This window comes from Hemitrygon akajei, chromosome 1 (assembly GCF_048418815.1).
Source record: "Hemitrygon akajei chromosome 1, sHemAka1.3, whole genome shotgun sequence".
Classification (NCBI taxonomy): Eukaryota; Metazoa; Chordata; class Chondrichthyes; order Myliobatiformes; family Dasyatidae; genus Hemitrygon; species Hemitrygon akajei.
In genome coordinates this window covers 87581820-87594003 of record NC_133124.1, presented here as the reverse complement: position 1 = coordinate 87594003, position 12184 = coordinate 87581820, and the positions used below count along the sequence as shown (strand labels likewise).

The 12184-nt window shown below is 38.2% G+C and overlaps 1 protein-coding gene across 1 annotated transcript in view; it reads left to right on the top strand.

The window, feature by feature from the left end:
• Positions 1-12184, top strand: part of rab12 (RAB12, member RAS oncogene family) — a 51777-nt gene that overhangs the window by 26641 nt on the left and 12952 nt on the right. The window contains exon 2 of the mRNA XM_073047483.1: positions 10941-11001. Within this exon, the coding sequence (XP_072903584.1) occupies positions 10941-11001 (61 nt within the window). The remainder of the gene's footprint in view (positions 1-10940; positions 11002-12184) is intronic.

Genomic DNA, 12184 nt, shown 5'->3' with positions numbered 1-12184 from the left:
TTACAGACAGTGTGCAGAATTTGCTGGTATTTAATTGAATTCATTCTTCCCTCTACCAGTGAAATGTTCCCCGTGCCGCTAGCTGCAACACAAGCCCAAAGCATGATTGATCCACCCCCGTGCTTAATAGTTGGATAGGTGTTCTTTTCATGAAATTCTGCATCCTTTTTTCTCCAAACATACCTTTGCTCATTGTGGCCAAATACTTCAGTCCACAGGACTTGTTTCCAAAATGCATCAGGCTTGTTTAGATGTTTCTTTGCAAACTTCTGACACTGAATTTTGTGGTAAGGATGTAGGAAAGGTTTTCTTCTGATGACTCTTCCATGAAGGTCATATTTGTGCAAGTGTTGCACAGTAAAACAATGCACCAGCACTCCAGAGTCTGCTAAATCTTCCTGAAGGTCTTTTGCAGTCAAATGGAGGTTTTGATTTGCCTTTCTAGCAATCCTACAAACAGTTCTCTCGGAAAGTTTTCTTGGTCTGGAAGACCAACTTGACCTCTATTGTTCCTGTTAACTGCCATTTCTTAATTACATTACAAACTAAGGAAACGGCTACCTGAAAACGCTTTGCTATCTTATAGCCTTCTCCTGTTATTTATTTTAATTTATTTTATTTATAATATAAATAATAATTTATATTATTTTAATTTTCAGAGTGCTTAATCAGCTGCCCATGGCTGCTGATTGTTGGGACAAGGTTTGAGGAGTCAGGGTATTTATAAAGCTTTGAAATTTGCATCACCTGGCCTTTCCTAATGATGACTGTGAACAAGCCATAGCCCTAACAAGCTAATTAAGATCTGAGACCTTGGTAAAAGTTAATCTGAGAGCTCAAATCTCTTGGGGTGCCCAAACTTTTGCATGGTGCTCCTTTCCTTTTTTTCACTCTAAAATTGTACAAAACAAAAATAATACACTAATCTTGCTTAAAATGTTGAAAAGAACGTTTTATCTTTAACTTTATGACTTTTGGAGATCAGTTCGTCTTCTACCCACTTAACTATTCACATAACAGAAATTTTGACCAGGGGTGCCCAAACTTTTGCATGCCACTGTATATTGTTTCACAAGAGATTCTGAAGATGCTGAAAATCCAGAGCAACAAACATAAAAATGCTGGAGGGACTCGGCAGGCCAGGCAGCATCTGCTGATGTTTCAGGCTGAGACACATGCCATCAGGACTTGTGAATCATATTGAATACTCTGCAGATGTAATTTGTTGCATCCTACACCAGAGACTTGAGAGCTTTGCCATATTCTGTAACAAGCTACAGAGAGAGTTAGATGAGATCATTGAACAACCATGTGGGTCTGTGACAATAAGCAATTCGTTTATGCAAATACAGCACAGATATAGTAAGCTTTACAAATATAGTTGTTGGGGATACTCATTATCTCAGTGATTTGCTGGTAGAATAATTCTTCAGGAAATGAGTCTGCAAAGATAATCTGGGATTGTAATGATAATCCAATATCAATACAGTGAGGTTGACGGAGCTCATCCTGTATTGATTCAAAGCTTTGCACACTCTGTCCTTTTCTTACCAAACAGAAAGACTGAAGTTATTGTGAAGTTTTTAAGAAATTACAAAACACTTCAGAACTGATGAAGTCGAAAGTACATTGCAATGTAGATGTTCAGCTGAGCTACTGCATATTAATTCCCTATGCAAGTACTGCAAGATCTCTGCTACTGGAAGAGTGATCTGGTTCAATGCTGATGATTTTGACCTTGTTACAATTTTCTCTATTGGGGCTGTTATTACTGCTTTGAGGGGAAATGTAAAAGTAATTTATTGGAGTTAGCTGCATCTGATGGCCATTGGGGTTGTGTATGTGCTATCCATTTTCCAGACTGACTTTGTAAATAGCATCCAGTTACAGCAGATGATGGTAAACACTGTTCCTTCAGCATGGTGATAAATTTAGTCATAGTCTATAATGATAAAAATAATACAGGATGTCACTATAATGTAATTAAATAGTACTGCTTATTGAAAAAATAAATTCACTACCTTAGGTAGTCCTTAAGCATCAAGAATACATTATTTTTATCCCAGTTTTGTGGTTTTTGAGGTGTCTGATGGAGACCAATGTGGGAACTGTTGACTCTTCCACAGATAGGGCAGGGAGTACCCAGTGGTGCAGGTGAGTGGTTAAGTTTGTGAGATGATGCACTTATTCCACAACTTGTACGGCATTCCTGTGTACTCTCAACACACGGGCTTGAGGTTCTCCATGCCATCCTAAATGCTCCTTGCACTGTAAATGGCCACAGGAGTTAGGGAGGAATGATATATTTCTTCAAGGAGGGATAGAGCACACATTGGTAATCGCTGTGAGAGCTCAGAAAGGAATGTCTATTTCAGGAGCCTGGTGTAGGATGTGCAAATGATGTGGTCTCTGATGACCAATAAACCAAATTGGACACTGAAATAAAATCTATGCAGTTCCAGACAGGATGCAGTTAAATCTCTGGTGTTGTACCTTTGCCTTATGAATTGCTGCAAAGAATTTAGATATTAAAGAAACTTTCAGAATAGATTATTGTGGAGGCAGAGTCATTACATAATTAAAGCAGAGTTTGATAGGTTCTTGATTAGTAAGGGTGTGAAAAGCTACAGGGAGAGGCAGGAGAATGGAGTTTAGAAGGATAATAAATCAGCCATGATTGAATGATAAGGCATATTTGATGGGCTAAATGGCCAAATTCTGCTCCTGTGACATGGTCATGTATGTCATATTATTAAAATATTATGTCACTTTTTTTAATTATGCCTTTGATTCACACATTGGTATTCATAAGAGTTAGTTACAATTTTGTATTTCTTAAGCCAATTTGAATACGATTGTGATGTTTTTCTTTACTTGCTTCATTTCAAGACAGACAGACATGCATACTTTATTGATCCTGAGGGAAATTGGGTTTTGTTACAGCCGCACCAACCAAGAATAGTGAAGAAATATAGCAATATAAACCATAAATAATTAAATAATAATAAGTTAATCATGCCAAGTGGAAATAGCAGGAATGAGGCTGTTGTGTAGTTTCCACTGTGCTAAAAGTACGGAAATGAAGAAATTGAGATATTATCAAAATAACCTTGGTGATCTTTTGCAGGACCTCTTATAGATAGTACCGTAGATTTCGCACTACAGAGCGCACCTGATTAAAAGCCGCTGGCTCTAATTTTAGAAAGAAAATCAATTTTGTACTTGTACAAGCCGCACCGGATTTTAGGCCGCAGGTGTCCCACGTTGTAATATGAGATATTTACACAGAAAGATATTACACGTGAGGATTTTTTAACTTTTAATTAAATCCGTATGGTAACATAAACAAATACATATTGCAAATGCTTTTTTTCGAACCGTGCCTGTAACACGGCTACTTTTAAATATACATACGTATCGGTAACACACAAATTACGTTGCGTATACATTCCAATATCTCCTAACGACTGGTAAAAAAATATATACTGCAGCCTACCAGGAAAAGTTATTGATCGCCTTTAACTTAAAAGCAGCGTTTCGCGCTGGCCTAATGCCCCCACCTTCCCGTTTATCGCAAACCGGTATTTCCCACAAGACGCGGCGAAACCGGATGTGACGTCATAGTATCCTGGGATGTAGTACTTCTAACTTTAACTAGAAAATACTAACAAATGAATTACTAAGCGAAAATATTATAAACTAAATAACTGCCATAAAGGCAGCACAATGCTTTTCTTCGAGTGTTTTCCATGTTGATGAGGGTGAGTACAAATGACTGATTTACAATAATTTAATTGTGAAAGTGCGCTTGATTTATCGTACAATTTCATTGGACCTCTGTGAACTACTCATCAATTTTATTGGTCTACTGTTGAGGCAAAATGTTTTTGGCGGCATGAAAAAAAATCATGCATTAGCCGCACCGTAGTAAAGGCCGCAGTGTTCAAAGCTGTTCAAAATGTGGGAAAAAAGTAGCGGCTTATAATCCGACATCTACGGTATATAGCGCATGCGTGAGCGTCAGAAGAGTTCAGTGCCAGTGCTACACCCATCTTGATAAATGATATCCTATCATACATATGGCTTCAGCCTCTTTATATTATAGAAGCATTATAGGATCAGAAGGTGAGATATCAGCTTGTACAATTACCTTGATGTTATTCAGAGTTCAAAGATAATTTATTATCAAAGTACATGTATGTCACCATATACTACCCTGAGATTTTGTTTTCTTACAGGCATTCACAGTAGAACAAAGAAATACAATAGAATCAATGAAAAGCTACACAAAAATAAATACCGTAGATTTCGCACTACAGAGCGCACCTGATTAAAAGCCGCTGGCTCTAATTTTAGAAATAAAATCAATTTTGTACTTGTACAAGCCGCACCGGATTTTAGGCCGCACCGGATTTTCGGCCGCAGGTGTCCCACGTTGTAATATGAGATATTTACACAGAAAGATATTACACGTGAGGATTTTTTAACTTTTAATTAAATCCGTATGGTAACATAAACAAATACATATTGCAAATGCTTTTTTTCGAACCGTGCCTGTAACGCGGCTACTTTTAAATATACGTTACGTATACTTTTTTACTGAACAACATTCCAATATCTCCTAACGACTGATAAAAAATATATATACTGCAGCCTACCAGGAAAAGTTATTGATCGCCTTTAACTTAAAAGCAGCGTTTTGGCTCCGCCACTCGCCCCCCGCCTTCCCGTTTATCGCAAACCGGCATTTTCCCACAAGACGCGGCGAAACCGGGTGTGACGTCGTAGCATCCCGGGATGTAGTACAGAAAACAAATATAGTTAAAACACTTCTAACTTTAACTAACAAATGAATTACTGTAGATTCCGGATTTTAAGCCGCTACTTTTTTCGCACATTTTGAACAGCTTTGAACTCTGCGGCCTTTAATACAGAGCGGCTAATACGTGGTTTTTTTTCATGCCGCCAAAAACATTTTGCCTCGTAACAGTAGACCAATAAAATTGATGAGTAGTTCACAGAGGTCCAATGAAATTGTACGATAAATCAAGCGCACTTTCACAATTAAATTATTGTAAATCAGTCATTTGTACTCACCCTCATCAACATGGAAAACACTCGAAGAAAAGCATTGTGCTGCCTTTATGGCAGTTATTTAGTTTATAATATTTTCGCTTAGTAATTCATTTTCTAGTTAAAGTTAGAAGAGTTTTAACTATATTTGTTTTCTGTACTACATCGCGGGATGCTATGACGTCACACCCGGTTTCGCCGCGTCTTGTGGGAAAACGCCGGTTTGCGATAAACGGGATGGCGGGGGGGAGCGGCGGAGCGAAAAAGCTGCTTTTAAGTTAAAGGCGATCAATAACTTTTCCTGGTAGGCTGCAGTATATATATTTTTTTACCAGTCGTTAGGAGATATTGGAATGTTGTTCAGTAAAGAAGTATACGCAACGTATATTTAAAAGTAGCCGCGTTACAGGCACGGTTCGAAAAAAAGCATTTGCAATATGTATTTGTTTTTGTTACCATATGGATTTAATTAAAAGTTAAAAAATCCTCACGTGTAATATCTTTCTGTGTAAATATCTCATATTACAACGTGGGACACCTGCGGCCGAAAATCCGGTGCGGCCTAAAATCTGGTGCGGCCTAAAATCCGGTGCGGCCTGTACAAGTAAAAAATTGATTTTATTTCTAAAATTAGAGCCAGCGGCTTTTAATCAGGTGCGCTCTGTAGTCCGGAATCTACGGTACTAAGCGAAAATATTATAAACTAAATAACTGCCATAAAGGCAGCACAATGCTTTTCTTCGAGTGTTTTCCATGTTGATGAGGGTGAGTACAAATGACTGATTTACAATAATTTAATTGTGAAAGTGCGCTTGATTTATCGTACAATTTCATTGGACCTCTGTGAACTACTCATCAATTTTATTGGTCTACTGTTACGAGGCAAAATGTTTTTGGCGGCATGAAAAAAAATCATGCATTAGCCACACCGTAGTAAAGGCCGCAGTGTTCAAAGCTGTTCAAAATGTGGGAAAAAAGTAGCGGCTTATAATCCGACATCTACGGTAGTGACAAATAACCAATGTGTCAAAAAAGACAATACAAAAAAAAAGTAATGAATAAATAAAACTGAGAACATGAGTTGTCGTGTCCTTGAAAGTTAGTCCATAGGTTGTAGAAGCAGTTCAGAGTTGAGTTGAATGAGGTTGTGCTGGTTCAGGAGTCTGATGGTTGAAGGGTAATAACTGTTTCTGAATTCAGTGGTGCTCACTTCTGTATCTCCTGCCCCTTGACAGCAGCAAGAAGAGAGCATGGCCTAGATGTGTAAATGTAAATTTGCCGGATCAAATAACGACAGCACAAAAAGATCGCTACTTATCTTTTTCACAAGTTTATTTCTTCGAGCTCAGCCGGTGAGGGAACTTGGTCCCGACATCAGGGGGAGAAGTGTTCTCATTATCCAGCGGTCCAACAAGTTCACTGTTAGCCTGCCAGAACTGTTACAATTTATAAGGCCACCAATACAAAAGAACAATCAGTTTGATAAGCATTCCAGCCAAGTCAATGCACTATTGATACAAAAGAACAATCAGTTTGATAGACACTCCAGCCACCTTAATTAAAGAAAGGAATGTCCTACCTGGTTGTTGGAGCCACAACTTAATTACAAAGATAAGAACATCCATCAAATTTATGCTTTAATTAAGAAAGGAATGTCCTGTCTAATTTCTATCAGGTACTGCCTTTTGTCAAAACCAGGAGACATCTTATGTGGATCTGGGTGAACCTTAACCCTTATCTTGCTCCAGAGAAAGCAGCTGTGAGACATCATTCAAACCCACTGCAGTCACAAAATACACATAATTGGTACTTAACCCATTATTTACAGGAATCTGAGAATCCCCCAATTCCCTTAAACTTTATCAGATGGTGCAGGTTGTTGACAATGGATGTTGCTTTCTTGTACTAGAGCTTCTTGTAGATGTGCTCAGTGGTGGGGAGGGCTTTTCCTGCAATGTCCACCACTATTATGGAGGCTTTTCCAATCTTGGGCTTTGGTATTTCCATACCAGGCCATGATGTAACTAGTCAGGGTACTGTCCACTGTGGCAGATTTCCATTGGTGCAAAGTTTTAAATGACATGCCAAATCTGTGCAAATTTCTAAGAAAGTACAGGCGTTGTTCCTTCTTTGTAATGACACTTACGTGCTGGTCCCAGGACAGATCCTCTGATACGATAATGCTTAGGAGTTTGAAGTTGCTGTCTCGACCTCTAATCCCCTAATGAGGGCTGACTCATGGACCTCCGGTTTCTTCCTTCTGTAATCAATAATCAGCTCTTTGGTTTACTATTTGCTTATTGTTCAAAACTACTATGTTGATATTTTAGCAATTATGATGTATGTGAAATTGCTTGGAGATGGTTTTTGACTTGTACATAGTATGGCATAATTGTAATCTACCTCTTGACTGTTGATATGTAGGCTTCTTAAACTTAACATGAATGAGTCATGTTTTATTGACATACTTATAAAAAGAGGTCTGGAATAGTTGGTGAATAGCTCCACTCCCAAGCATCATAATGGAATAAAGATCGTTATAAAATAGCTGAAGGTGGTTGGATTATGTCCCTCTGGAGCACTAACAGAAATATTCTGGAGTGATACTGTTTGATGCATTGTAACAATCTTCCTTTATGGCAGCACTGACTGCTCAGTGATTTCCCCCCCCCCCCCAAATTCTCAGTGTTTCTTATAACCATATAACAATTACAGCATGGAAACAGCCCATCTCGGCTCTTCTAGTCCGTGCCGAACGCTTACTCTCACCTAGTCGCACTGACCCACACTCAGCCGATAACCCTCCATTCCTTTCTTGTCCATATACCTATCCAATTTTACTTTAAATGACAATACCAAACCTGCCTCTACCACTTCTACTGGAAGCTCGTTCCACACAGCTACCACTCTCTGAGTAAAGAAATTCCCCCACGAGTTACCCTTAAACTTTTGCCCCCTAACTCTCAACTCGTCTCCTCTTGTTTAAATCTCCCCTACTCTCAATGGAAAAAGCCTATCCACATCAACTCTATCTATCCCCCTCATAATTTTAAATACCTCTATCAAGTCCCCCCTCAACCTTCTATGCTCCAAAGAATAAAGACCTAACTTTTTCAACCTTTCCCTATAACTTAGGTGCTGAAACCCAGGTAACATCTAGTAAATCTTCTCTGTACTCTCTATTTTGTTGACATCGTTCCTATAATTCAGTGACCAGAACTGTACACAATACATGTTTAGTGATGGCAGCTTTATTGATGTTGGGTGCAGGTACCATATCGAAGTGCCTCATTTGTATTGCTTGAGGGTAACTTTGGTGCTAATTTTAATTTGCTCATATATCTAAGCAAGTTTTGTTAGGTTTCCCATAGGTGTTTCTTATAGAAAAGTTTCTCTTTTGCAATGAGTGACACAGTAGCATCCCCAAGTATTGTTGCTGTCTCTCAATGACTGAGAACTGGGTTCATCCGGACCTTAGGTGTAGTGTGTATGAAGTTTGTCAGTTCTCCCATGACTGCGAGTTTCCTGAGGGTGCTCTGGTTTCCTCCCAATGCAATGCAGGTACATTTGTTAATTGGGCATTGTAAGTTGCCTCTTTATAGGTGAGTGATAGTATTTGGATGTGTTTGATGAAAAGATGGGTTAAAAAAAGATGGAATTAAATAGCGCGTTAGTGTAAATGGGTGCTTGATGGTCAGCGCACTCAGATGGCCAAGCTGCTTGCTTCTGTCTCTGTCCCTCTGACCTAACCATTTGAAATAGAGTAGCTATGAAATTGTACAATTAAAAAATATATTAAAGCAAACATTTCAGGTTTGAAACTTTGATACATAGTAATTTTATTTGTTTCTTGGCTATCTTGTAACAACTGCACGTTCCTCCTGGGTTTCAGTTGGGTTTATATCTCCAGCTATGGGTACTCATTTACTTCAGGATACCGTAATTATTTCCTGCAACACATGCATCATTTTTTTAAAAACTTCTGTATGAAAGCTGCTTTTCAAAATGGATTTGCACATTATTTTGGAGGTTACATTTGTCACAAAGCAAATGAAATTCAAGGTGGACTGAAAGACAAATAATCAGCCTGGAAGAGAATGTACTTGTCCTGGTGATAAATGTGACAAAAGTTTAATCAACTTTCATAATAATAGAATGCAGTGGAAGTAAAGCTTGCAAACAGTCTGCTAAAACATGTCAGCTAGTAAATCAGTAAGGTAAGCAGTGTGTCAATATAAGATAGTTATTCCAATTCTGAAATAAAACCACCTTCCTCTCATCTTAAGCCTACGCCCCTAGTTGCAGACACATCTGTCATGGGAAACTGGCTTTCTATCCAATGTATGCATTTTAATAGCTTTATATACCTGTATAATGTCACTTTTCAGCCTTCTTTGCTCCAGAGAAAAACAGATCCAAGTTGGAAAAACTCTACTCATAACTTAACCCTCCAAACCAGGCAATGTTCTTGTGAATCTTTTCTGAACCCTCTCAAGCTTAATCACCTCCTTCTTGATTACTGTGATCAGAATTGCACATGGTACGCCATGTGAACAAGTAAATTTCTTGAACAGTCGTAACATGATATCCCAATTCTTGCAGTCAATGCCAGTCAAAGCCATTGCCGATGAAGGAAAATACGCACCTTCCTCAATGCTCTTTCCACCTGTGTCGCCACTTTTAGTCAGCTATCACAAGGTCTAAGGTCAATGACAATTCCCAAAGCCCTGCTATTTACTGTGTATGTCTTGTCTTGGTTTTATTTGCCAAAATGCAGTGCCCTGCACTTGTCTGAGTTAAGTTCTGTCTGCCATTCCCATGCCCATTTGATCTAATTCCTGTTGTAACCTTCATTCGCCTTCACTCTCCACTATACTACCAATTCTAGTGTCATTTGTAAATGAATTACATTCTCATCCATTTGCAGAATTAGGCCATTTACAATATATATGACAAACAACAGAAGACCCAGCACTGATTCTTTTGACACCCCACCGGTTATAGGGCTCTGTCTGGGAAAACAATCCTCTCATTACCACCCTCTGACTCTTTTCACCAACCCAAGTTTCACTCAACATAAGATCCCTTGTGATCTAACCTTCTGTAACAGCCTACCATGCAGGACCTTGTCAAAGACCTTGCTAAAGTTCATGTAGATAAAGTGTATCACCTTGCCTTCATCCCTTCAACAAAAACCAAATATTTTTTAAAACAAGATTTCCCACTCATAAACCCTTGTTAACTATCTTTATTCAGTCCTGCCTTCTATATACAAGATCCTGTTATATCCACTTTTTCACATTACAAGACTTCCATTTCAACTTCCTTTGTAATGTTGATATGCTCCAAGATATCACTGTTACTTCACATGAAGTCACTAGCTTCCACATCCTTTTCCATGGTTAATAGTTCAAGTTTATTGTCATCTGACTGTGTTTGTGTGTGTATGTATATCTATATATATCTTTCTTTTACTGCCATATCCATGTAATGAACTTGTAGTGTGTTGTAATCTGTTTGAAAAATGTTAACTAAAATATTTAAAACCAAATATTGTGTTCATTTTACACACACACACACACACACACACACACACACACACACACACACACACACACACACACACACACACACACACACACACACACACACACACACACACACACACACACACACACACACACACACACACATTACAGTATCCTGGGTAGCTATCTTTCCCTGTCCTTTTCCTATGATATGAAAATTAAGCTTTTACAGAATGCTATGTATCCTGTTGGAAATGTTTGCTTTTTGCTTTTGAATTCAACTTTGGATTTGCTTTTGCTGCTTATTCCTCCTTTTTCTTTTGCTGTATTTGTTTATAGGTGTTGATTTTAAAATCAAAACAATAGAGCTAAGAGGGAAGAAAATTAGATTACAAATCTGGTAAGTGAACAACTCATTTTGAGTTTCTTGTTACCCCTGACTTGAAATTTCACTTGCAATCTCATCCTTGGCATGGGCTGGTTTTCCACTTCTGGTAAGGATCTGCTGTTATTTTTTGAAGTTTTGGACCCAGTTGAAATTTCAAAACATAGTGCAAAGGCTGCATTTTTAACAATGTTGATTTAATCTCGATTTTTTTTTTACCTTTTCAGCCTGCAGTGCAATTGTTCTTAAAATAAAATTTTCAAAACTTTAGTTTTGTTGTTACCTTAGCTAATTTACTTCATAGTGGCTACTTTTGTCGTCTGACAGAGCCAAGCAAGACACAAATACTGAAATAACCTTGGACAGTTGTTTAGTTTTGTTCACTTTGTTCCCAACTTCCTTTAACTGGGCTTTTAACATTGTTTCTTTATCCCAGGATGGTCAGCCCACTGTTAGATCACTGGGTGATTCATTTTGTAATTGCCTTAACAGCACCTCTAATCAGTGACAAGCCTAAATCACTCTGTGTTCTGGTCCCCTTGGTGTGACATATGGCATTTTTACTAAAGCAGATTGGCATCAGCTTGTAGTGCAAGAATTTGAAATGATAGCTTAAAATATTCAATTGGTGTCAATCCTGCTAATTAAAGTATCTTCATTCATTTTTCTAAGCTGGAAAGCGGTGTTAATTCATCCCATCCATGTAATTCCAATGATTGGATAATGCATTTGATTTGTGCAGATGTTTTTTCATTTCAATAGGAATAAATAGTATTCACAATGCAACGATTTGAAAGCAGTAGAAAACAAGCTGTCTTAATATTTTCAGAGTATAAACCACCTGTGCCAACATTGAGTGTTACAGGAAATTTCCCTTGGTCTTATTTAACATAAAGCCTTTAATAAGCCTGTAGGACCGCTGCTGCTGTGTGTACTAATATATGGTACGTAGGATTTCAGTATTTCTAAACTACATTTGGCTACCATACTGTCCCATCAGTGAGGAAGAACAATGGAGATGTGACAGATAGTCTGTGTGAGACACATGGTTTGTCAGTTGTCTTTGTTTTCATGAACTCTTGTGAATGATAATAAAAAGCTTACTAACACTCCACTCCACTCCACCCCACTTCCCAACAGGATTTTGGCTTTGGATTGCAGCACTGCTCTGGAATTCCTTACTCATCCATAGTCTCCA